The sequence below is a fragment of the Dermacentor albipictus genome, chromosome 7, assembly GCF_038994185.2.
Source record: "Dermacentor albipictus isolate Rhodes 1998 colony chromosome 7, USDA_Dalb.pri_finalv2, whole genome shotgun sequence".
Classification (NCBI taxonomy): Eukaryota; Metazoa; Arthropoda; class Arachnida; order Ixodida; family Ixodidae; genus Dermacentor; species Dermacentor albipictus.
Window position 1 is genome coordinate 76,634,471 of NC_091827.1, and position 26,203 is coordinate 76,660,673.

General features: G+C 49.4%; 2 protein-coding genes across 5 annotated transcripts in view; one reads left to right on the plus strand and one right to left on the minus strand.

The window, feature by feature from the left end:
- Positions 1-7,294, minus strand: part of LOC135899032 (uncharacterized) — a 14,539-nt gene extending 7,245 nt beyond the window's left edge. Inside the window, exons 1-2 of one of the 2 annotated variants that reach the window (XM_065428281.1) lie at positions 7,234-7,294; positions 4,145-4,284 (exon numbers count right to left, since the gene is read on the minus strand). In XM_065428281.1, coding sequence (XP_065284353.1) covers positions 4,145-4,279 — 135 coding nt within the window. In that variant the 5' untranslated portion in view covers positions 4,280-4,284; positions 7,234-7,294. Of the gene's footprint in view, positions 1-4,144; positions 4,285-5,172; positions 5,295-7,233 lie in introns of those variants that run through there. The other variant, XM_065428282.1, reaches the window with a different exon arrangement.
- The window catches only part of LOC135899031 (ipis-1-like), a 36,562-nt gene that overhangs the window by 4,481 nt on the left and 5,878 nt on the right, over positions 1-26,203 (plus strand). The window contains exons 1-5 of one of the 3 annotated variants that reach the window (XM_070521316.1): positions 7,905-8,038; positions 14,770-14,869; positions 15,489-15,913; positions 19,907-20,288; positions 23,654-23,965. In XM_070521316.1, the coding sequence (XP_070377417.1) occupies positions 15,558-15,913; positions 19,907-20,288; positions 23,654-23,965 (1,050 nt within the window). In that variant the 5' untranslated portion in view covers positions 7,905-8,038; positions 14,770-14,869; positions 15,489-15,557. Of the gene's footprint in view, positions 1-7,904; positions 8,039-14,769; positions 14,870-15,488; positions 15,914-19,906; positions 20,289-23,653; positions 23,966-26,203 lie in introns of those variants that run through there. The other 2 variants (XM_065428279.2, XM_065428280.2) reach the window with 2 other exon arrangements.

Consider the following 26,203-nt stretch of genomic DNA (forward strand, 5'->3'; position numbering starts at 1 on the left):
CTCACTGATGCCTGACTCGGAGTCTTCGCTACCAACGCTCTGTCACGAAACGGGTGACGAGCGCTGTAGGACCACCTTATACCTGTGTCACACGGGCACATTTGGAAGGCCTTCCAGTCGACGGCCTTCGAAACGCCACAACTCCATCGACTCAAAGGAGTTGTCGCGCTGCTACACGGCACTTTTGAAAGGCCGTTGAGCGGTTCAGGCGTTTCTCGCAAAATTGTGTGGCGCTGCGGATCTTTATTTTCGTTTTCATGTCACGAAAAGTTAAACAACATTAAAACCTCTTAAAAGCCCTATAATTTCTTTTGTTTGTTTATACACAAACATTTGTTTATACATTGCCATATATATATGTTTAGCTTTCAAGTTGTTGAGTAGCGAAACTGCGGCAACACTTGCGCCGCTCATGCGGCCGCCGTTTTGGTGTGTGTTCGCACATGTCAAGTGGCAAAAATACTTTATTGAATAATTAATAACATCATATATAGTATTTTTAGAGCATTTTGGTTTGATGTTTTTTTTCTAACCATGAGTACGAGCACACTGTGAACGAGAGGGCATGTACGCGCTGTTTCCGCTTCCGTTGCTCAAAGGCGATCGAGATTTCGATAGAGTTGTAACGTGGTCCGTTGACTCGATAGACTATTGACTCGACGGCCTTCGAAACGGCTCGTGTGGCAGCTCGAATTTGACCTTTGAGTCAACTGACTATCGGTTGGAAGGCCTTCCAAACGCCCGTGTGACACGGGTATTAGAGTCGCAACACGAGCTGGCAACGCTCTGTCACGAAACGGGTGACGAGCGCTACGGGACCACCTCAACGTCGTAACACCACGTAATGTGGACGTGTAAACTACGGCCTCCAAATTCCACTTCGCCCCTTGCGGTGCAAATGGCAAGTAACAGGCAGTGGGAGGTTTGGCTTGCAGTGGCGAAGATCTAGGGAGCCACAGAGCTATTCTCGATTAAGCCCAGCGAACCACAGAGACCAGTGGAGTCCTGGACTGAGGGACCCATCCACAGCTCAAAGCCCCTAACACAAATAAAAAATTGGAGGACGCTTAAGCTTCGCCTTCAAGAGTGGAACGCGAGAGCGTTCCCGTCGACCCACCAAGGGGTGTAAGACAATGGGCTACAGGGCAGCCATCACTTACGAGGCGCCCCGCATCGGACGCGGTGAGCGTCGAGCCATATGGTCGAGGAACGCGGCGTTCGGCGCAGCAACGAAACGTGCGCCTGAGCAAGCGGAACGAACCAAAGAACTCCGTATCTCTCGGAGGGGGAAATGATGCACGCCAGCCAAACGTCGTGATCGGCACGGGCAGAGAGATAGACAGATAGTGATCTAAAGAAAGGAAGGACGCTTAGGGAGCAAGGCGAAGCGTTGTCAGGGGAGAGAGTCCGAGCCGCGACAGCTCCAATGCGCACGTGGCGCTATCTATCGGGGCAGCGCCGTACATGGAGAGGAGGGGGTCTTCTGTGTTTGTCGCAAGATGGCTCTGCGTGTGCGGAAAGCGCAGAAGAAATGCAGCGAAACGCACTTCGCTACTCGTGTAATTGCGACTTCTGTAAGTTACATGTTCATAATTACCGATATACACCGCAGTATAACTTTCGACGGCTCGTTTCGAAGGCAACACCGCATTCACTAGAGGCGCGTTTGTACATCTTGGAAGCATCGAACTCGTGGCTGAGTGGTAGCGTCTCCGTCTCACACTCCGGAGACCCTGGTTCGATTCCCACCCAGCCCATCTTGGAAGTTGCTTTTTATTTATGGAGTGCCTGCCGTGATTTATCGCTCACGGTCAACGCCGCGGACACCGACACCGACGCCGACGACACCGGCTTTTCTGCGACACGAGCTCCTTAACGCTATCGCGTTAAAATTGTACACTACTAGATAAACACGGCAAATTAATTTGGATGGTAGAACATCTCGCGCTAATACGTCGTATATTACGCGGCATGTGTACTTGTTTATCTATTTCGGGTGACCGCTTTTCACCGTCTAACAAATGTTATCGCGCAGCGCGGGACGTGCCCGCATGTATAGGAAGATTCTCATATGTTATCGATGGTTCTATCTGCTGTCTGTTGTCACCGAAGCTTGTGTAATCTGATTGCACATACGACGCGAATTCTGTAGAACTTTCTGGAAGACACGCGGCCACCAGCGATTACTCTGGAACATTCGATGACTGATGTAGTACACAAGCCGACACGCTTGACCGGCAGATCAGATTTTCGACGATCGCTGATTGCGTTCGCCGCTACCGTTGTTGTTCGAGTGTAGCCTTGTTTTTGAGGGTACAGGTTCGCCCGATAAGACGCTAGTTTCGTCAATCACAGTTTTGCTGCCTTCTTCACCGTCACTACTACGTGACAATAATATTTATGAAATTAATACTTGATTCTTTTAGTATGCTAATAGTGGAAAGGAGAAAACGAGGAAATTGCAACTGACCGCACTGCAACGCCCTAGAGCATTATGGCCGGGAACTGAACGGGGGCCAGAGAGGGAGGGCGGATATAGCAGAATAAAAGCAGAACGAGAAGAGAGGACCTATAGTAAATAATAATGAGGCTATGTACACTTATACACAGTTCGTGACTAAGTAAATAGTTTCACCTCAGTTCGCGTTTCATGCGCATCGCAGTGTCGACAGCACGGGGGCACACGCCTTCACGATACAGTATAGCGGTCATGCGCCGAGACCGGGATGCTCTAGAACAGTTAAATTACGTGAATAAATTATTGCGTTTTACGCGCGAAAATAATCCTGAATACGATTACGAGGTACGCCGTAGTGGGAGATCCCGGATTGAGTTCGGCCACCTGGGGATTTTCAACGTGCACCCAACGGACGCGCGCGTATACGGGCTTTTTTGTATTTCGTTTCCATCGAAATGCGGCAGCCGCGGTCTCCAGGACGGTCACGGATAGTCTTATGAGCTGCGCACGGCGCGCGTGAAGTCTTTAGCCATCTTAACATTCGGACTTGTCTAAAGCATGCTGGCGGACTAGTCGGTTTCGATTCATGATGCAATGTGCAGCGCGACCGGATGAGGACAGAGATAGAAACACCGCTGTGGGCATGCCGGTTTCTAAATCTGTGCGGTCGCGCGGCGCATTGCATCACGAGCTTCGGATAACGTCTTCCTGGGCTGGTTGATTGATACTTGTTGAAGCCATTGTTGCGCAAGTAAAAACGAACACAAACAAGGAACACGAGACCGGACAGCACGTAGTCGCCTACGTTTCATCTGTTCTTCTAGGAGACTGCAATAAATCATTTGCGAGTGCAGCGCCCATGGTGTCCGGTCTTGTGTTCGTTTAAATTGCGCAGCGAGAAAACCATCCGTCACGTGTCAGACAGAAATCTGCGCCGATCTCGGAGATAGTGCAATACCGGGCCGACCCGTCGCGAAGGTTAAGCAGGCTTCAAGCACTCAGCAAAATGAGGCGAAAAGTGCATAGTATATTTGGAATCAGGCATACAGTATAGATAGATCCCGAAGCTGCGAGTGGCTTTACCTTCGTGCTGCCTGTCGCTTCCACGCGAACGAAGCGGGAAGAACACAGCGCTCGTTAATCTCTCAGAAGTCGCCGCACCGTGCCCCTTTCCCAGATCGCTGCCGATATATGGGCCCGCGAATCTCCCTTCAACGCGACACGGCGAGAGCACAGCGCACAGAGCTATTAGCAGTCGGCACACCCTGTCTGCATCGCAGATTGCGTTTAAGATATGGTCTGCGCGGCGCATAATACTCCGACGCGGATGGAAGGCGCTGAAGAGCGATCCCAGCTTATTATGCTCGGAACGTCGTCAGCGCACCTTGCTACGCCACTTGCAGTAGTTTGCTTGCGTCGTCAATGCACCTAGCTTGCGCCACCGTCCGCAGCAGCTCGTGTTGCTGCAGTGATGTCGTTTATACTGGTCGTGTCTCGCTTCGTAACTTTGACAATGGCATCGGGATGCGCGGAGATGATCAAGAGGCACAATGCTTGCGCACACTTGGACAACTGTCAGATGAGTTTCTGCGTTAATTTTTTTTTTTGCGCGACAATGGCTCACCGTTCAGTGAGCGTTTCAGTTCCGGCCTAAGTGACCCTTGCTGCTCCTATATATGTGCTCACCTCCGGCAGCTCCTCGGTGCGCAGCATCTCCATGACGTAGTCTCCATAAGAATTCCGCACGTACTTGGGCAGATCGTACCTGCCCTTTCTAGGGTCTCTCTCCTTGACCGGGAAAGGGTACTCGTTCAGCGACATCTCTCCTGCGGCCACAAGATTAAACTGAACATGGAGGAATGCCACGATATTTTCGATTTTTCATCTCCTCGTGGCAAATGAAGGCCCTATACATCCAGATGCCAGAAAAAAAAACAAAAACACAGGAAACCCCCAGAGCACCACGAATATTACAGTTTAATAACTTTTCTAGGATCCAGTTTTCCAAGGCTCTGTACGCATAACGACGTGGAAGGTGGTCACACAGGAGGAGGAAGTTGCGACGTTTCGGCCGCGATCGTTCCTGCTCGCGTGGTCTTCTGCCACGCTATTACTCGTTCTGGGGGCCCGACGTTAACTAAAGTACGCCGAATTTCAAGAAAGTAAAAATCGGAAACACCCAGCTCTACCGTATAGTACGCAATTAATCCCCACTGCTCCCTCACACTCGCAAATGCGGCTTCTGTATCCGTTTGTATTTCCTGGCAGCTGAACTCCTAGCTTTCTTTGACGAGTGTTGGCCATTTGGCAGCCGTGGTACATATTGAGAAAAATTGCGCTTTTAAGGGTGTTTTCTCGTGTCTGTGACTCAACCCCTTACACCCATAGAAAAGAGTGTTTAGGCGAACTAATGTACCCATTTGAAAGGGTGATTTTTTGGAATCGCAACCTTTTCTCCAATGTGTGCTTTGCCGAAATGTACACTCTAGACGTGTTATTTGTGCAGCCGTATATTTAATCCTGTTACTACCCTAGCCTTTCAGACGACCTCCAGAGTAATCTCGAAGTGTTTTCCCGAAACATTCATAAAAAAATAAAGCGAAGGATAAAAAGTAGCCACGCAGCCTAATTCGAACTGCGGACCTACCGACTCTCGTCAGAAGTGCAACCTAACCACCACTTCACCGACACAACCACAGGGAGTAGTGCCTTACCTTAATAGCGCAGTAGTACCTTTGGCTGCTCTGATAGCATGACGCAGTTCTGAAGTCTTTCAGTATCTATAAATCAGCACCAAGGTGAAACAATTTATGCGAAGCTAGCACTAAGAAGTGAAAGGCAGGAAGGATGGAAGAGGACAAAGTAGTTGGGTGTCTCCACTTTGCGTTCGGGGCGAACCACCTGCACAGTAAATTCTGTGCTCTTATCAGTAGTAGATTGCTCCGCATGCACCTTTGAACGCTTATCCCAACCGATAACTGCAAGAAATAGCGCAAGACTTACCACGCATAATATTGCGCCTGATGCTACACCAAAAAGTACAGGTACCCGAAGGACTACAATTAGCTGACGCGCTACGACTGGCTAATGATTGGCAGCTGATCTACAAAACAACACGGAGCTGAAACAACTTAAAGGAAGGCAGTTCTAAAAATCAAAAGGCAGGGTAGGAAATAAATTAAAAAAACTACGTTTTTCCATGCCGGGGACGCCATCTGCATGAGGAAGCTGGCTGACAGATATAGCCTACTGAGACCATACGGCGTAATCGAATAATGACATAGCACAGACCGGAAACAGACATCTATGGCTTTTTACTTGCTTGAAATGTTAAAGTGCCCGAACACCTTTAAATTCTGCAAGATGTAGTGCATGTTTCGCACAAAACGCGTTTTAGCGCTCTGAAATTAACGAAACTACGCGCTAGTGTCTGCGAGTACCCTGTTTTGAAAATTGCAGGGAAAGTGAGAGTGCAAAAACGATGTTCCGACGTCGAATCCACCCTCGAGGCTGTTCATTTTTCTGAGCGTGTATACCGCTGTCAGCATCACCATATGTCCCGACGTCACGCCTATTTACATATAGGTTGTGTGCCAGTTCTGGCCAGCATTGGAGACAGTCAACGTAGACAGCCAAGCAGACAGCCGGTGGGAGATAGCTTCGAGGCTACGTAACGGAACGTGCTTCGAGCCGTCTGGAAGACGTCTGGAAGACGCTTCTGCGACGTGATCCCACCTCGCGGCTACAAGAAAAAGCTGAGAAAAGCCACACATTATTTCTGTATGTACAAGTCTTTGCGCCTGCGAACCTATGAAAAGCACGGCATGACTTACATTAAGGGCAGAAGAAAGCGTGTCTACTTTTTCTTGTGTGCAGACGACTTTCCCGTCGAGTTTACAAGCGTGCAGCTCAGCCGCCATCTTGTTTGGACAGGAAGGTAGCCTGCACAGTTTTTGACTTCGATGCTGTCTTCGCGAAGATTCGTGAGAATTGGAACTATACTTAAGATGGCCGCTGTCCACTTAGCCATCTACTTTGCCGTGTACGGCGAGTATTGGAATACAGCCACAGACGTGCGCAGGGAGGCCAAACTTGCTTGCAACACGACGTGTGAAACGACGCGTGACTTGCGCTACGGTAAGTTTTCGAATTGTGGCAGTGTCCCTGAATCTGACCTACGCTCCCCTCCCTCCTGTTGAGATCCTCAAAACATTCCTGCCATAAAACCCTCCAATGAAATTTTGTCAAAAACATTAGTGCTAGTCCATCATAATGCAGAAGCCGGCATTCTTTAAACCAGCGTCTTGGTAGAGAGCGCGATGCCTTGCTCGCCTAAAGGCACAAGCAGCCACTGAAGGCCCTCATGGGACGTGGAACTAATGACCCCGCACTCGACATACGCCCCGTTCCCAGAAGAAGACCGAGGTAGGGTAGGGCGAGGGAGGGGGGAGGGTGCAGGTCCGACTTGCGTGTAGAACTTGCACATTTTTATGCAATAAACGGTGATTTGGGAGTCAATCCTCGCCGAGATTACTGACTATTTGCCTCGTATTTGAGTAGAGCCGCGCCGTGCTTTCTCCCGCGTTCGGCCATATCGTCTGGTGTCCTCGGGACACAATAATTTAAGTATGCGCGAATCCGTGCTTGATTGTTGTGGTGAACCAGGACGCATGGACGGAAAAATAAATAAATAAGAAAACAAATACAAAAAGGAAAGTCGGGGTAAGGTGAAGTTATCAGGAGAGGTAATAAAGAACAGAGAGTTTGCTACTCACAGCGGCTTCTTTCTTATTCTCTTCATGTCTCGTATTCGCAACAATGATGATGGTGTTTTCCTTCAAAATGGCGCAAACGGGGATAGGCCCCCAATCGGGTAGTTTTAGGGGAACAGAAAGAAAAATGAAAACACACACACACGCACAAATAAAAAATCATAATGCATATAAAGGAACATGTAATATATTGTGAGGTGCCAGCCGTCCCGCATTTCCTATCTCCTGTGTCTCTGGACAGATGACAGCATCCACAGCTGCTCCGTTTAGCATTTCGTCCTCAACATATTAGAGGGCGCCTGGAGGGACACCAGCAGAGACTGCCGAGAACTGGACGCGTTGCCTATGGGATGACTGTTTTTGTGTGCGTGTGCGAGCGTCGCCCTGTTGCAATGCAGTGTTTTCCATTACTATGGTTATTAAAGATGTAATTACCAAGGGACAGTGCCCGTGTGCTTTCAGTCGTTCGCCATCCAGCCTCACAATATTAAGTCATATCTACAAAAGTAACATAAGGAAGAAATAGTAATTATGGGAAAGCAAAGGGGGGACTTGCGTAAAGCTGACACCCTTGTACTGCAGTGGAAAGGGCACGTGCATGCGTGATCCCTTACTGTTTGAGTGAGTGAAGAAACTTTATTGCAGGTCCGGCGAGGACGCGAAGTCGTCGCGCACCCGGCTAGTCCCACGTCGGGACCAGCAGGTCTAGCCCACCGGCCGGGTCGCGGGCACACAGGACAGACAGGATTTGCTTTTGTGGAGCGGGGATACGCAGAAGCGAGTCCCACTCCTCCTTGATGAACTTGGGGTATGTCGACCCGCACTCCCAGAGCATGTGCGCTAGAGTGGAGGTCTGCCTGCAGGAGGGGCAGGCGTCGCGATACACGTCCGGGTAAGCCTCGTAGAGAACGGACAGACAAAGATACGTGCTAGTCTGCAGAAGCCTAAGCGAAACGGCTTGCGCCCTATTCAACTTGGGGTGAGGGGGTGGAAAGACCCTTCTAGACATGTAGAAGTATTTAATAAGCTAGTTGTGAGTAGCGGGAGCCTCCCTGTGGCCGTAAGGAGGAGGGCAGTCGGTGCTTCTTGCAGAGGAAGCCCGGTTGGTGAGGTCACGCGCAGCCTCGTGAGCAGACTCATTGAGGTTCGGGGGAGCACCCTCGACCGACCCTACGTGAGCGGGAAACCAGTGGATTGAATGATGCATGAGAGCATATCGCCTCTATCTGCTAAGAAGACGAGCAGCTTGCTTGGCGATGCAACCCTACTGAAAAGCCCGAACTTCCGTTTTAGAATCGCTATATATCTCGGACCCACGACCGTCTAGCAGGGCGAGGGCGATGGCGGCTTGCTCGGCGACTCCGGGGCCCGAAGTGCGAATGAAGGCGCTATTGGAAATCTTGCCGCTGGAGTCGACCACAACGATGGCAAAGGTCTTCCCATCGCTCTATTCCGCGGCGTCGACGAAGCTTGCTCTAATGTCTCGTTGCTTGATCTGCTTGAGGATGGCAGCTGCTCTGGCCTTGCGTCTGCCCTCATTATGGACGGGATGGACGTTTCGGGGCACAGAGGCCACTTCGAATTTGTCTCGAATGCACATAAGGATAGGTGGTTCTGACCATCGGGAATCTCGCAGGGCAGGTACGTAGCCAAGGGGGGCCCGGGCCCCCGCCCACGCCTTCACTTTTGACACACAATCCTAAAGCGCCGCCAAATAAGTGTTGAGACTTGACAGCTATTCGGTGGTCAACATTTTGTTGCCTTTTTCACTCCTTTTGCATGGCGGAAGTTATTGGCGTCTCCTGGGATGTGAAGGCCAGTTTCCTCATCAATTTGGTGCCCGCGCGATTAACTCGAGATGCATTCACTTGTCCCCGTCTATTCAAAGGTCACGCGCATCTTTGTTGCTTTGTCAGTTCAACCTTCTTCGTCTAGACTGATCCAGGGGCCAGGAAAGGGATTCAGTTCGTGGTCAGCTGGTCTGTACGCAGGTGGAACGAGCTGCGGCCAGATAAAATGTCAATGGCGTTTTTTTCTTTTTGTTTCATTATTTCCTCGAGTGACGGCTCGCCGCGACGCTGACAGCTTCTCGGAATCATATACCCGTGATATGGGTTAGATAAGGTGGAAAATACAATAATGCGAGACTGCGTCCATCATCAAACCCTGCAATAACCCTTAAACTCACAGGCAATATGACTGTCACTCGTTAACTCGTGTGGTTTTACCGTCATTATACAGCACTTTTCGTGCAAAATTGGCAACTGGAAAGAAGAGTCTCAAGGAGTTGAGAAATTAAGCGATTGACTATAGGAGAGGGCCGAGACAACAGGCAAACAGGAAGGAAAAGCGAAAATCAACAAATTTAGCCATTATTTATGAAAATATTTATGGATCAACATATCTTTATTTAAATAGGAAACAGAGAAAACGCCGCCGGAAGCGTAGAGCAATTCCGTGTGTTCTGAATGACGCTTCTACAGTTATCATTAGAGCCGCCTAACGTAGCCACTTATCTGCTGTGCTTATGTAGGTGTTTTTCTAACCTTCCGCGGGGGGCGCAGTACGTCTAGAATCGCAGCTTCCTGCGCCATGCGCGGTTGTACGCGATTGGCGACCACGCATCGCTTCGTAACTTCCCATATAACAATACGAGTCGGTTGTGGCACTTGTTAGAGCAGCAAACGAGGGATCCAAAAAAACTGTGATTGTCTCGCAAATATATATTTCTGTATAATTCTTCCAGAGCTAATTAAAAAAAAAACGCTACTACAGTCGGATACAACTTAAGTCTCCAATGAAGCCCCGCCCACGTCCTCATAACCGCCAGCCACTGTTGCTCCGCGAGGCTGCAAATAATTTGTACTTCAAACTTTTTCTGTTACCCAAATAAGGCGGTAACTATGAAAATAAAATTATTAATTTTATACCTTTTCCCCCACCTATTATAGTGTAATGGCGAATGCCTAATTCGTTATTGAACTGAAATAAAGTGCTTGCTTCGCTACAACTATGCACTATATTGTCAAATTTCACTTCAGTTGGCAGTGAAGTTTCATGAGTAAAACGGGTGCAGCAGTGAAATGAACTTCACCGCAGAGTTTTGAAGACTCCATACATTTTGTTCATGTCTGTTGCACACCTCATTGCATCTGCCGATGAAAAGACTCTTCAAGAACAGCAGACGCCCCGGAGGTATCAAGTACGATGCCATCTTGAAAAGGCCGTATGACGACGATTTTGTTTGCTTCTGTGATTGGCTGGCGGAATAACCTAACTCCATGAGGTCCGTGTGCCTTTGTTGCCAACAGCTGTTTTTTAAAGTTGTATTCTACGAAAGTAATCTTTATTTTACACTTTTGCTTCTTTACTTGTTCTTGGCAATGTTCTTTCCACGCTTCTTTCCTGCGTGAGCCCATTTGACGTGGTTCTTTGTTTGCCAAGTAAAGAAGAGGTGTATCGCACCGGCTTACGTGTAAAATACACCTTATTTCATTTCTATTTTGTGGGTTTACGCGTTTTTATGGCGAACGGTGGGCGTTGTTCACATTTGTATTAGTAAAGGTACTCTCCCTCCTCATTTGCATAGAAAAGTTACCTTGGGTTGCCCCCCCCCCCCTCCCCCGAAAAAAAAATCCTCGGTACGTGCCTGCCGCAGGGTGGTAACCCAGCTCTTCGAGGATGTGTTTACCTGCCGCTGTGGTGCTCAGGCGAGGGAGTTGCGCGTGTTCTTGGGCTTTGGCCATCTCCTCGGCAGTGTTATACACCTCCAGCTTTGAAGAGATCCTCGGTATGGGTCCTGATGGGTAGCCCGAGAGCCCTCTTTACCACTTTGCGGATGAGGGCGTTGAGCTTGTCTCGCTCCGCTCTGGGCCAGTTGTGCATAGAAATTGTGTACGTAAAGTGACATAGTACGAAGGCATTGATAAGCCTGAGGAGATTGTTTTCCTTCATTCCTCGGTGCGGTTTGCTATTCTGCGAGCGAGGCGGAAAGCGTTGTCCGTCTTTGCGATGATCTTGCGGAGAGCCGTTCCGTTCCCGCCGTTGAATTCGACAAACATGCCCAGGACCCGAATAACGTCCACCCTAGGTATCACTCCCCCCGTCACAAGTGCGAATACTGATGCTGCTCTCGGAGACTGGCTTCCAATCTTTGGGTGTGCCTCCCTTCTCTTTTCTGTAAAGCAGAAGCTCCGACTTGGCGGGGGAGCATCGAAGTACGGTGGGGCGGAGGTACTGCTCGATCACGTCGATCACCTCCTGCATGGATTCTTCGACTGTGCCCTCGCAGCCGCCCGAGCACCATAAGGTGATGTCAGCGTATATGGTGTGCTTGACGCACTCTACGCGTGCCAACCTCTCGGAAAGACCAATCATACAGATGTTAAACAGTGTGGATGAGATGACGGCGCCCTGAGGAGTGCCCTGCCCTCCGGGGGGGGGGGGGGGTGTGCACGTCGTCGTTAGAGCGGAAGTCCCCAATGCGAAGCTTGGCCTTCCTGTCCGTTAGGAAAGAGCTGACGTAGCTATGGAATCTGGAACCGAGACCCAGGTCTGAAATGGTCTTTACGATGAAGCAGTGGAGCACGTTGTTGAAAGCTTTCTGGAGGTCCAGACCGAGCAAAGCCTTGACGTCTCTGGAGCGGCCATCCACAATCTTATGCTTTATTAGCTTCATTGTGTCCTGCGTCGAGAGTCAGGCGCGGAAGCTGATCATGTTGTACGTGTAAACCTCGTTGTCTTCGAGGTACCCGTTGACCCTGCTGAGGACGACGCGCTCCATGACCTTGCCGACGCAGGAGGTTAGAGAAATCGGCCTGAGGTTCTCGATGTTCGGGGCCTTGACGGGCTTAGGAATGAGTACCGTGCAGGGCATCTTCCATTCTGCAGCAACAACGCCGCTATTCCAAGACTCTTTGATTTTGTCGGTCAGAAAGACGATCGACGTGTCCTCGAGGTTTCTCAACATTCTGTTGGTGACTCCGTCTGGACCCGGCGCAGATTTGCGGTTGAGCGCGAAGATGGCCTGTCTGACCTCGGCAATGAAGAAGTCTTCGTCGAGCTCGGGGCGTGGAGGGCCTCGGTAGTCCGGGAGTTGGGTCGCCGGATCTCCGTCGCGACGGACGGACAAGTACTTCAGTACGAGTTTTGGGACGAGCTCATCGACTGTGTGAGACATGGTGGCTTCGTGAAGGGCCCGGGCCAACGTATGCCTCTGATTTGACTTCGAGCCGCTTTCGTCGAGAAGGTGCTTCAGCATAGCCCAGGATTTGCCGTTGCGCATCTGTCCGTCGATGGATTCGCAGAGCTCGTCTCACTGCTGCTGGCATAGCGCCTTGCAGTGGTCATCGATGGCCTTGTTGACTTCCGAGATCTTTTTTCGGAGTCTGCGATTGAGCCTTTGACCCTTCCATCGGCGGAGCAGGGCATTTTTGGCCTCGATCAGGTGGGCAAGTCTGCTGTACATCTGCTCGACGTCGAGATCGGTTTCCACTTTCTTGGTAGCCGCGAAAGCGTCGTTCCGGACGCCTTCGCACAATTCTTCGAAAGTGGCGGGTGCCCTGGCTCTGCCAGGGCACCCGTGCGTGATCCCTTGCTGTCTTTTCTGTTCCTCTTGCAAACTGGAACACTATTTATGCTGCTTGAGTGAGTGAAAGCTCTACTCGAAATGTCCGGTGATTTGGGCGGTGTGGGGACATAAGCCCCCAGGCCAGGTGACGACCTTGATTCCTTGGACACAGGTGGCTTCCTCGGATTCTTGGAGGAAGCCACAGTTGGCCCACAGTTGATCGGCGAGGTCATGGCTGAGCAGGGCCGCCTCCCAACGCGCCCCTTGGTTCGAGACTGCCATGCGTACCCCATTCGTCGGAGACCCCTGGTGCTCGATGCCGGTGCATTGCTACAGCATGTGCTGCAGAGTCGCTCTGTCTGACTCCGCACGCTTTATACTCGTGGGATGAATAAATGTCGGGGTAATAGAGGTGAAGGGTCGCCGGGTTCGAACACGCGTGTGTCCGCAATTGCCTCCAGGAAACCGCCTGTTTCTTGTTTAGTTTGGCGTGCGGTGGTGGGTATTTGCATTTTTTCATTATCTGTAGTGTTGTGTGATGTCTCTGAAAGTGATCATGCGATCCCGTCACGTCCTGCTATATTACGGTGTTCCCGCTCGAGCCATGAACCAACCAGTCCAAATATCTACGTTTTGGGCCCTCATTGTGAGGTATGCAGAGCTTCATTGATTATTTCGCCCGTTTTCGTGGCTGGCGGTCAGCGGTCGGACTGGCCGCCGATACAAAGCTGTCGACGCAAAGAACAGGTGTTTCGCGGGTTTATCGCCGAACAGGGGCGGGTTCATCGCCGAACGCGAACTGTAAATTTTTATCGGGAGGTTCTTTTTGTCCGAGTCAACCTAGTTTTTGTCGTGTATCTTACATTCTTCCTGGACAGATCCCGAAGATAATGCAGGCTCAAAATGTGTGCTACTGGGGCCACTGGATTAATACCACTGTGTGTGCACCGAATTTTTTTTACATGGAAGTGTTTTATGCTGGGTCCCAGCGAAAATTTGTCTTGCGTACGTACGTCACGCAATCATCATCATGCAAATACGCGAGTTGGCGTTACTTTGCCTACCTAATGGTTATGATAGTAGGCATAGAAAGCTTAGAAAGGTTTTACTAATAAAGGAATTATTCTCTTAATTGATCCCGTTTATTTGATGATGTGAGCTTTGGGGTGTCTGTAAGTTAAGATACTACGGTGAAGGGACCGGGCAGAACCGCTCTCTTTTCCTCCCGCCAGTCATGAATGATCAGAATATTAGATGTGAACTGTCTCGAAAAAATAAGTTTTTCTAGCACGGAAAAGATGCACTAAACAAAGTCCGCCAGCATATACAGAACTAAATAAGTTCAAAGGTAGAGCACCCCATAAACGTGGCCAATGTCCTATGGAAACGTTGTATATAAGTCTTGGCACATTAAAGAATCTGCAGCATATAGTACACATTTGAAACCAGGAACACGTTACAAGCCGTTGCCCTCCCAAAAATAGAAACGCGGTGTGGAGCAAATGTATCAGAAAAGCCTTAGAGTGCGGGTACATGTGTGCCCGGCTTGTATCCGCGTAAAAGAACGTAAAGGTGTTTGGCTGTCACGCAAACGCATTCAATACCAGCATAATGACTGCGTAAAACTCCGCAAACCAAACCCAGGACCTAAGATTTTAGATTATTTACCTGGGCTCACCAGAAGCGATGCCAAATTCGTCAGTCTGTGGTGGGAATTCGTGGGTGCTAGGTTCGTCTCCTCGGAAAAAGCCAACATGATCTGCGTAGCTAATACCTTTATTTAGTTGCTGATGATGTTAAAAACCAGAATGTCGCTACACTGATGAATGGTGGTACACAATGTCTCCAGAGAAAGTGCGACCAAAAGTGGGGATAATGAACAGCCTTATTAAGCTGGCACGATTGGCGAACCACTCAACATTTATGTACTGGATACAGTTGTACAGCGTCTGCGCTTTCCTCGTGTGCAGGTACGTCGATTCCCATTTGCGGATGATGTTGATGACGCTGATACTGACGCCTTATTAAATGGCACAAACCCACGGTGGAGGATAGGCTACGAACCTGGTGGTAATATGTCTTTCTTTTTTTGCATTTTGTATTTTTCTAGACTGTACTGTGTAGCTACATGGAGCGTACCTATTTTATTGTACTTTGTATTCACATGTTCTATGAATAATGTTGTATCAACGCTTACATTGTAACAATATGCCCACCTGCTATGGTCTCGATAAAGAGACTGGCAGTATTGAAAATAAATAAATAAATAAATAAAAGAAGAAGAAGGGAAAATAAAGGGATAATCGAAGACGAGAAAGGAACTGATAGTAAACGAAATAAAATAGTGTATAGTGAGGTAGTCAGCCTTGCGGAGATAGGAATTAGAATATGCACCTATTATTAAAAATACCAAAAATAAAGGATAGACGTAAGGAATGAATAAGTTCCCAGATGAGCGCTATATAGGAGGCGTTAGCCAAGCGTTTCAACGCGCTCTTTTCCCCGCGAGGAGTTCACGACTCGAAGGGCCGCTCAGCAGCGTTCAAGTGGACAATTAATGCTTTCGCGCTCACAACTAAGAGGTGCTTAGGAGTCCTCGGATTTTTCGAGGAGTCACTATCATCGCCATCACCTAAGTACAAGCGTGTGCCTCAACGCTTTTTTGGATTTGCGCGTGCCCCTCGTGAAGGACGACGACGAAGAAGAAGCGTTCTCCTCTGTCAGCTGTGACGATTCGTCGTTCTCGGAAGCCGTCGCGATGCGCCGTCGCTCATACCAGTGGACCATCGCCACCAGGGAGGATGACGATGGGACGGACTCGGGCGAGGAGTACGTCCCTTCGTCGCCGCCGCCGTCACACCACCGCCGCCGGCGATCGTCGCGACGCAAGTCAACGTCTCCCCCGGCATCGACCGCCACGTCGCGCTGCGGGAGCCGCAGGTCGTCGTCGCTAGTGTCGCGTCGCTCCAGCATATCGTCTTCGATGACGTCGGCGACGTCGGTGGCCTCCCGGTTGTCCCGTACGACACACGGTGCAGCCCCCGCTTCGCCCATCACTGACGACGTGCTCTCGTCCGAGATGGACAGCACCGATGAGGACGCCGAAACCAAGAGGTAGGCCCTTGGGTTCCTGAACTGCGATTAAGCGATAGGCAATGTAATGCTCAGGTATTGGTAACATGTCAATCAATCAAATGACATGAAATTGCACAAGATTACCTTTGAGGTATGCAGCCAAAAACTCAGTGGCGTAATTCCCAACATTTTTCTATTGCTCTGTCAAGGTATACATAGAAAACGAATGTTCGCAGGAAGATGAGAGTTGAAGCGGTCAACAGTAGACGAAAAAGAGAAGCGTCAACTTGGAGCCAACCTTTCGTCAAGAACTTATCTTTGCCGATGAGCAAAGGTCCCTTTGTCGAAACGTTGGCTCCATGGAACCTGAAGCTTGTCATATTCGGCCACTCTTGACGGTCGCTAGAATCGTTGAGAATATTAAAACTTGTGCAAGTAATTTAAGCCCGAGTATATGAGTACGCTGGAGAACCCACCCGCCTCCGTTTTGGAATGTCTCTTCAACCTCGTTGTAACCTCGACGGTCAAGGCTTATCTGGAAGATGGAGAGATCCATCCATTTGTAATCAAAGATCCGCAGCACTAGAAAACTCTCCACGATAGAATCCGGACTGTCTTTGCAGCATTGGCTGACTGCGAGTCCATTGTTTCATGGAAGAATTCTGATGGAGAGGAGACCGTCATGTCCAGTGACACAGAGCTGGTACAAGCTCTGTAGAACGCCAAAGATGACCGGTTGAAAATATGTGTAAGCATCGATGGCCAGAGAGAGCGAGGTGCAGCTGGTCCCAACTCAGAAAAACGAACAGCAGTTGCCAAGGACAGCTGCTGTTGGATCTCCAGAGCAGGGAGTTCGTGCCAGAGTTCTATGCTATGTCTGCGATCGGGAGATTCGAGGAATGCGGTACAAGTGCCCGCAGCGTGTAGACTACGATCTCTTTGGGCCATGCCACGGTATGAAGGTGCTCGAAGAAGATGACCTGCCTAAAGTTTGTCAACTCTGGAGTTCGTCCTCTGTGGTCCTTCCCTGCCTGGAAGCGCCTGTGGCGCGACTCCGGATACCACCGGAGAAAGCGAGGAGGAGGTCCCAGGGTCTCCACGGCCCAAGGTGCCTATCGCTCGACACTAAACTACCGGCCAGAACAGAAGCAGCAGCAGGACGAGCACCAGGGCTGTTCAGATGAACGCCTGTGTTATTGTTGTGAAGTCTGCAGAGAATGTTGAACAGGCCTCATTCGTAGTCATCCCTTATCCATTTGCTCATTCCATGGCAGGACCACCAAATTTAGCGTTACCATGTCTAATGATGCACTATTTAATGGAATAGCGAATTACACTGGAGTTATGGGTCTTGAACTCATAAGGGCAGTAATTGATATATAGACGAGCTGCATCGTCGAAACGTTGGCTGCAGCGACATCCCTCGCTTGAACATCGTTAATAACTTCAAGACTCCCATCTTGCTTAACCTTGTTTCTTACTTGGATTACTATGCCATGGAGTGGTCACTGTGTCTTGGAACCCCAAAAGTGTAGCACCGGAAAATGAAGTTTATGCAGCTTTTACGATACCCAAGCGGAAAGCTAGCACGAAATCAGGATAAACTGCCCAGTAATTAGAGAATCGTAGATGCACGGCTGCATTTTTTATTACTTTCCAAGCCCTTACAACACACATAACAAGCGCACCCACGAGCCAATACTATACCCATATAGCTTCTGGGCTTGAATATCAACTGTTGAATGAATCCGTTGTACATCATGCGTTGTTATATTAAAATGCACGCGTGCTTTAAAAATACCATTCAGCCGGCATTATATGTACATGTGCTATGTTGTGATTTATTTCATATCTGCAGAACAGATATGCATTGGAGCATTGGACGACACACCGACCGACCGGCCAACTTAGCAACCAAGGGAAAGTTCAGGCAAAGCGCTTTAAAACTGTGCGGTCGTGGTGGTGGACCTCCAAGAAAACGCGACCCTTGGAGACAACCTGATGCCATTGTAGCGAAGAACGGCACTAGAGTGGTGCGATGTATGGCGTCAGGGGCGCAGAAAGGAGAGTACATGGGGTGCAGTGCGGTGCATGATGGGGAGAATGACGCCGTTGAAGGCTCATCCAGCTGAGGGCACTATGAGAAAGTTGGCAGCCTCGGTGGCGCAAAAACCTAACTGATGCCAAATCTGTGTCTACTATTGATGTAAAATGCGGGCACGTTTTACTCCTGGTTATTCGTAGTCGCGCGTAAGTATAGTCGCTGTTTACGGGCGCGACACCAACTTTTTGACGAGGTATTTGATGTGTGCTTTCTAAAACCTTGCATACATCCGTAGGGATTTTTCTGAGATTCCGGTTTATTTACTTCTGGTTATAAATGTAAAGCCACGGTGCGCATAAGGGCATGTGTAGCATCGCTGCGAACTTGGCGTGGTACAAAAAATTGCCACCGGGAATTCTGGCGTTAGTGTTATGCGGGAGTTGCAAGTATGGCGCTGCCGCCGGCACGGAAATGGTGGTTAGCTGACGGATTGGCCTAAAACTTGCCCTGGCTTCAAATGGCTTTGTGACTTTGCACACTGATCGTTTTCAACAAAACAATACGCTATGAATGCAGCAATCTGCAAGGATTATGCATTTGAGCAGAGACTACTTGCCTTGCAATGTTCGGAAACCAACGAGTCATCGGTAATTTAGAACAATACTGCGCTATAAAGAATACCACAAGAATGTTTGGAGCCACAAGCACGAATATTAGACGAATCCATGGATGTACTAACCATCATTTGCATGGCATGTAAACGATCGAAGCGCCAGAGTTTCCTCTAGTGCCTTTTGTAGGAAGCTCTATGCAAAGCAACTCTATGAAAATGCACCTTTTGCGTTTTCACCGAGTGTCCAGGGGTTGTTGGAAGCAGTACGTCAATTTCGTGAGCGTTTTCTAAAGTGATGTTCAGAACGCCTAATCCATTATTTATCATATCTGGTAATTTGACGAGAAAACAAGTACAAACTATTCGCGAAACACAATGGTCGTGTATCCATTCATGTATAGTTTGTTTTCTAGGACATTGAAAAATGTGGGGTCGTTGCACGTTTTTACGCATTTCTCAAAAGGCAAATTGCGGGCGCGTCTTTTGGTGACCATTTGTCGTGTGATTACCCGGCGCTGAGTCCATGCCGGAGGCTTGTCATACGTGATCAGCAAGAAGCTGTCAAATCAGTGGGAGCAAACGGCGTGCGACGCTTACACCCAGTTAAATGCAATTGTTTTCGCAAAAGCAAGCTAGCAAGCTGCGTAAGAAATTGAAGATGGTGCCGAGTTGTAGGAGTGCATGTGCAATGGTATTGTGTGCACGAGAATAATACTGGTACAACATCATTTTACCTCAACTTGTACAGACAAATGCAATCAAGTAGTCCTGAGGGATTGTTTGTGAGGGGGAACATTTGTTTTGCACGAGAACATACTAAACAAAGCATGCTTTGTATGTGGTAGCTTTGTTGAGAACTCGCGCAGAACGATGTACCTCCTGTGTCGCCGCGGTAGCTACCTGAAATTGCGAGAGTGATCTTATGCAAGGGATAACAAAGTATTTAAAAAAAGCATGGTTCTCCTGCAGTTCCTCTACGTTGCGCTGTATGTGCCGGCATTTTCTCTCTCTCCGACTCTACAAAAACGTCGACTCGTTTGCGAGCGAAAATCGGCTACCAGCAGAAAAAATGGCAATAGAACTGTGCGTGATAACCCAATGAAGAAGACGCTGTTGTGCCTTTTTCTTGCTTTTCATATATATGTGTCATATGCATGTTGCAGCGATTCCGGCCTAATGTTGATGCACTGTCATCAGAAATGCCACTTATATTACGAAAAAAAAAGAAAGCTCAAAGTTTGACGTAGTTACTCCTTCGCGATTAGAGAATAGAGGAGGGTCTCACGCTGTTTCTGAGGCTCACGCCTTGTCGACTAGCTGGATAATTACATGTTGTGTTCTGCTCTGGCGTTGACGGAGGCTCGCTCCCCTCCAGGCTCCGCGAGCCGTCGTTCAACATGGCCCCCGAGATGAGCGGCTGCCTGCTGCAGTTCGCGGTGGACGTGAGCCGCAAGCTCCGCGAGGGCGGCGACACGCGCAACCTGCTCGTGTCGCCGCTGCTGCTGGCCGGCATGCTGGTCATGCTGCTGCACGGCTGCGCGTCGCGCACCAGCGCCTCGGCGGCCGCCCTGGGCCGCGCGCTGCACGTGCACTGGGCGCCGTTCCGCATGGCGCGCGCGTACGACCGCGTGGCGCGGGCCACCCTGGCGCCCTTCCGGCGGCCGAAGCTGCGCGTGCACCACTTCAACTACACGTGCTTCATGGCGCTCTTCCACGACGACAGCGTGCCGCTCGCCCGCTCCTACTACCAGATGCAGGTACCGCGCCATTCGTGCCCTGTCTGCACGCCTCGCCTCTCTTTTGCGCAATGAATCCTTACCAACTAGCTCGGCTTTCTGTCGTTTTAAGCTTAATTTCTAGTACTCTGAGCCCCTTTTCCATGCTCCCCTAGATGAGTTTTGTGTCTTGTTTCTTTTTTCGCCTCAGTGCTCCCTTCAGTTATGGTGGCTAGAGGGCCACCATAACTCTAGCCACCATACTTCAGCCACCATACTTCAGCCCTCTAGCCACCATACTTCAGTTGATAGTCGGCGTTCGCGTTGTCCACTTCTGTGCTCTTGTGTCCTGTCTGCAATCCTCACCTCTTTTTTTGCATAGACGTCCGCACGCCAAGCTTCATCCCAGATGCCAGCGCTTGTTTCTCCCCTGACGGGACTATTTGATTTCTCACGGTGTAGGCATAGCCTCCTATATTTTTTTATGGTGTAGGTATGGTAGCTAGAGGGGGAGGTGTCAGCATCGGCTGGGCTGCGCCGCGTATGGCGGTGGGTCGTTTTTTCATGACAACGACAGGTGGTGCGCTCGTCGTCTCCGAGATGCCTAACGCGAGGTTGTGTTTGAGCAATCTCTCCGGCTGTAAGCGCGCATCGTGAAGTTAGCTTCACCTGCCCCGTTTTTGTTTGCTTGTCACAAGGAGTTCTGAGTAGCCTTCTTGACTCATGCCACTGCAAAAATTTGGTCGGTATGCAGAGTGAGCTGGATGGTCACCTGGGTGTGGGCCACCTAAATGAAGTTCACGAGATAGTAATTCATTGTGATGCGATGCCACATCATCGTGAAATGGTGGGATCAAATAGCGACTCTCGCATAACCCACTATGTTAGCGGTTATGTGACCAGGAAAATGCTAATGTGAACAAAGTGCAGAGAGTGTTCTCTAGCTGTTGCTTCAAGCAAAAGACTCGCGCTTGCTTCCCGAAGAGTCGTGCCCAACCACATGGATAGAGGTGGCCTACTTTACCCATCTCAGGCACTAAAAGACTTGGTTGCTGTGATGGAAGATGCCTTCATGCATTGTTTCAGCTTTAACAAGGTGAAGGCTGACAGCATCATGGACCTTATTTCCTGCGTGTCAATAAATAAGCTGGATATGGCAGGCTCTGCGCAACATAGCGTAGGAATCACCAACCAAGTGATACTGCTTTTTGTCATCACGAGGTTGCACGTCCTTGTCGCACGAGAGAACGCATCGAAACTAGGGAAGCGAGAAACAATGAAGTATCAAGCTGAGGTGAACAACGTAACTGCAAAATTTATATCAGCAAGACCAACATAAAGCATTTGTATATGCATGTAAAACAGGAATTGTTCAGATCACATAGTATGCCCAGAAATACCTGCATATCTGTACAGAACTTCCCACCTAACAAATTTTTATTGTTTGCACTGCACCTTGTTTCTGGGTATGTACCTCCGCTATATAATGGATTTTCGCTCCAATTCGTGTCATATTGTTTGTTTGAGAGCTAACAACCACGTATATAGATAAATATTCATTGTTTTTGTAGGGCATTTTTGGCATTATCTGAGTGGTACTAAATACGCGTACTTACACTCTAAGAACAGTTAACACCCTTTGGCTTGCCCATTCTGCCACACAAAAATAATCGTCATCTGCCTTGATGCGTTTCCTTTCTTTATCGCTGCGAGCCCGGAACTTTCCAGTAACGAACGGCACGCGCGTTATCAGCATAGAACAGTTTACACCCTTTGGAGTGCCTCTTCTGATGAAGACACCATGAAGACACCTGAGGCTATCAAACGTCGAGTACGCTCCTCGGTGAACGGCGTAGGAGGCGACGGGCACTACTACATTTATATATGAACGCTGTGCGAAAGCTCAGTCCAAGGCTACAAGGTGTGGGCTAGATCCAGGGCGAAGAAACCGGCGTAACTGATCGCCACTGCGTTGGGCGCCTTTCCGTTTCGTCAAGGGTGCCGACACGCCAGAGGTATGCTGTGTTTTCTTTACCCTTGAGCACACTCGTGAGTAATTACGAGATAAATATATGGGGACTGCGCCGAGGAACAACGAAGGAGGACGCGCCTTGCTGTCTTTGTCCCACGCTAGCGCAGCTGCATTACGTGACCGCGGATAAATACTCCAGAATAAGCTCTCTCTACGTTTGCATTTTATGGCGTAGCAGTAACAGTACTGCGATCGGGATTGGGAGATCACTAGTTTGAGTTGCGTGTTTAGCGGATTTTTTTCCCCTTTCCTTCGTGCATATTATTACATCGTTTCTGTCCTTGACGTCTCCGGGAGTTGTTTAACTACGCTTCACCACAAAGCCTAACACAGAGGGTTTCTGCCAAGGGGAGAGAAGCACGAGGGTGTACGGGTGCCTACGTGTACAGATGCCGTTTTAGCGGCCCCTGACCAATAAACAATGACACGTTGTTCCTGCGAATTTGTTGTATGCTTCGCCATTACGGACTCTATTGGCCATTGCTATCACGTTTGGAGGGAAGTTAAGCGCTCGAGTTCTCGTGTACTGCGCATTGCCATCGGCTAGCGACGGACGGAGCAAGAGGTGTACTACTGGTAGCAACGAGGCGCAGCCAAGGCATTTTTCTCTCGCAACTTGTATATCGTACATAGGCACAAGCGTCGGGCATAGGCGGCGCGGCTTTCGCGTGTTGGCACCCTTGACATAATGGAAACCCGCGTGCGTCGGCCCTGTTGAACAGGATTGGACGATCATGAGCACCTTTTATGCGAAGCATATTAACGTAGGTTTCGGGCCTTCGCGCGACGCCCGGCGGTGGCCACCATTTACCCTGAAGTGGGGTCACGTGACATGACGTCACGTGATGACGTCACACAGGCGGCAGATGGGGCCTCATATCGCGCCCTCGGTCGCCTCCCGGCGGTGGTCACCATTGACCCTGAAGCGAGATCACATGATGTGACGTCACGTGATGACGTCACACCGGCTGCAGATGGGGCCTCATATCGCGCCCTCGGTCGCCTCCCGGCGGTGGTCACCATTGACCCTGAAGCGAGATCACATGATGTGACGTCACGTGATGACGTCACACCGGCTGCAGATGGGGCCTCATATCGCGCCGTCGGACGTCGCCCGGCGGAGGCCTCCACGCTTCGGTTCGCGCCGTCGCGCGCGACGTGGCGGCGGCGCCACCATCGCTGCATCACGTGATACATGCTTCGCATCCACTGGGCTTAACCTTGATAAGCCTCCAATTTTTTTTCACACTACATCCCATTGTTCACCTAACAAAGTTTAAAGGTATTATTCCGTTCTCCTCCATTCGTATTTCCAGAAAAATAAAAATATACTAGAAGCCGAACCGCTGGCGTGTCGACACCGCTTTCCCCGCAGGAGCGCCTGTCGTACCTGCTGGTGAGGCGCAACTTCGCGCAGGACGCCGAGCAGTGCCGCCTGTCGATGGACGCCCTGGCTCGCGCCCTCACCTCGTTCGCCTTCAAGCCGGGCCACGACATCTTCCCGCCGGGCTCGGTGGACGAGCGCAGCCTGGTCGTGCTGTTGTCGTGCATCCGCCTGGAAGGAACGTGGCGCCACTCCTTCCAGCCGGTCAGCGGGGACTTCCACGAGACGCCCGAGGCCGCCGTCACCGTGGCCATGATGCGACAGACGGGCTCGTTCCGCATGTGCCGGTGCCCGGAGCTGGAGGTCCGTGCCTTCTTTACGCATGCCTTACGAACGGAACACACTGCGAGGAGGAAGAGTGCCGAGGGCTCCGCGGTTGGGGCAGGGATTCTCGTGTTTCGCGGCAGAGCGTGGTCATTCAGCACGGGTTCAAACTGAGAGAACGTAAGCCATCAGCGGGTGCACGAAGTCGATGAATGGATTCGGTTGTAGGATGAGCAGGTGGCGCGGCAAATGGAATCTCCAGCACTCCTTAGGTCCGTAACTCCTTCAGGCACTCTACATATGCACTACAAAAGCACTTGACACTCTTCTGAATGGAACTTTACTGCAGATGTGAACAACATTTGTAAAGTTTTTGAGTGAAATGAGTTGGAATTAAAGTAGACGTCCAGGTCTAGGCTCCCGTAGCCGGCATGCCATTTCGTGGCAGGTTGATTTCTTTTATTGTTTATCGCAACCCTTTACATCAGGCTAATTTTTAATGTGCCTGAATGGGTTCTATCGAAGTATGCAGGACATAAAATACTTCGCTTTTCAAATCTTACGTTCCTGAAGAGAGGGAGAGAGCACACATGAGTCCACATATTGTAAACTGGACAAAACCTACTGAACAAATAAAATTAGCTGCTGTTCGCGTTGGATGAGTCTCGAAATACAAGAAAAGTTATGGAAATAAATTCTCAATAGACAAAAATTATTCGCGCCTGTAATAAATAGACGAAATGGCTGCGGCGCGTTGTTTATGCGCATGAAGGGTATCGAATCGCATGAGACATATGGCATGAGAGATAATTAACTGCAAAGACGCATTTAGTAGGGACCACAATGCCAAAGAGCTATGCAAGTCTTCCCTTTTGACGCGAAAGCGTTAACGGCCCTGTGTCGCAAGAAATCCGGTGTCGGCGTCCGTCTCCGGCGTCCCCGTAAGCGAAAACTCCCCGAATATATTTAGGTATAAGCGTATGCCATGCTTTGCTATATGACGTGCGTTATATGTGGGTTATATTGCGACACCATTCTATCACTAAACTTGCTTATACCTTGTCTCACATTCTTGACAAATTTATTCCTCCGAATTTTGAGAACGACAGCCCGCAAACAAATGTCATGAAACAAAACGGCGACAGCGTATGCCTTTTACGTGACATCTTTTCAGACTGAAATATTAAAAGTGCGAAACGATAACAGAAACCTGAATACGATTGTCTTTTTGGCACTTCTGTGCACAACCTCCGGGATCGGCCCATGCAAGGGGCAACGTTTCTACCAGGAAGATCGCCTTCGTGCATAGCGTTCGCCGCCAGCATTTCCCAGTGAACATTGCGGTTACATGCGTTGCTGCTGGTGGGAAACGAAAGACGCAGTCAGGGATCTCTGAATGCTACCGCGCTCCACTTTTGAAAGTGAAGCTTAAGCGTCCTCCAATTTGTGTCTTCGAAAACTTTCGACGTGCATATGAAATCAATATTGTAGATGGATGACAAAGAAATTACAATTCACTAAAAGAGCGAAACATGGTCGGCCCTCGAAACAAGGAACTTGTCGACGAAGAGTAAGCACTTACTTGTATGTATCCTAATTGGAATCTAACCATGAATCGTTCGTGCACTGGATGAAATCTGCCGTTCGCCGCGTCCTAAGAAGCATTTTTGAGCTTTTGAAGAGGTTCGTATATGGACTGCTTGTTTAGAGGTCGCAAATCGATGTTTCGAGCTCTTAACGAGTGTGTCTGAAAGCATTATAAATTGACCTAACTTCGTTGAAATATTCCCCCCGAATATTGCGAATATCTGTTGCGTTCGAATAAAAAAAAATAAAGCTTTGTTTTAATATGCCACTCCTATATTATCGTAGAACAGCTTTGCGAGCACTAGTGGTGGATGCCTGAGAACACACACACAAACGCACGCACACACCCACCCACAAACCCACAGAAAGAGAGGGAGAGAGAAATATTGTCTGGAGATACAACGCCATGATAAAAATTAAACTAGAATGCTAAAGCAGATCTACTAAGTATGTCTGGACATAGTGATGCGGTACACAATGCGTCTTAGATACCTCCCGACTTTGCCTGCAATGTCGGTCGAGCTATTTAGTGCCACATTTTCTTCTTTTCGTTTATTCAAGGTGAATTCAGCAGAAAATTGCCTTGGGATACATGGCTAAAGTCTGAGGAAATGCCTTATTTGGCCGTTGAACCCTGGCAGGAAAGCGGCTGCAGGATAAGTGCAGTAGGTGAAAGACAAGAATGCAGAT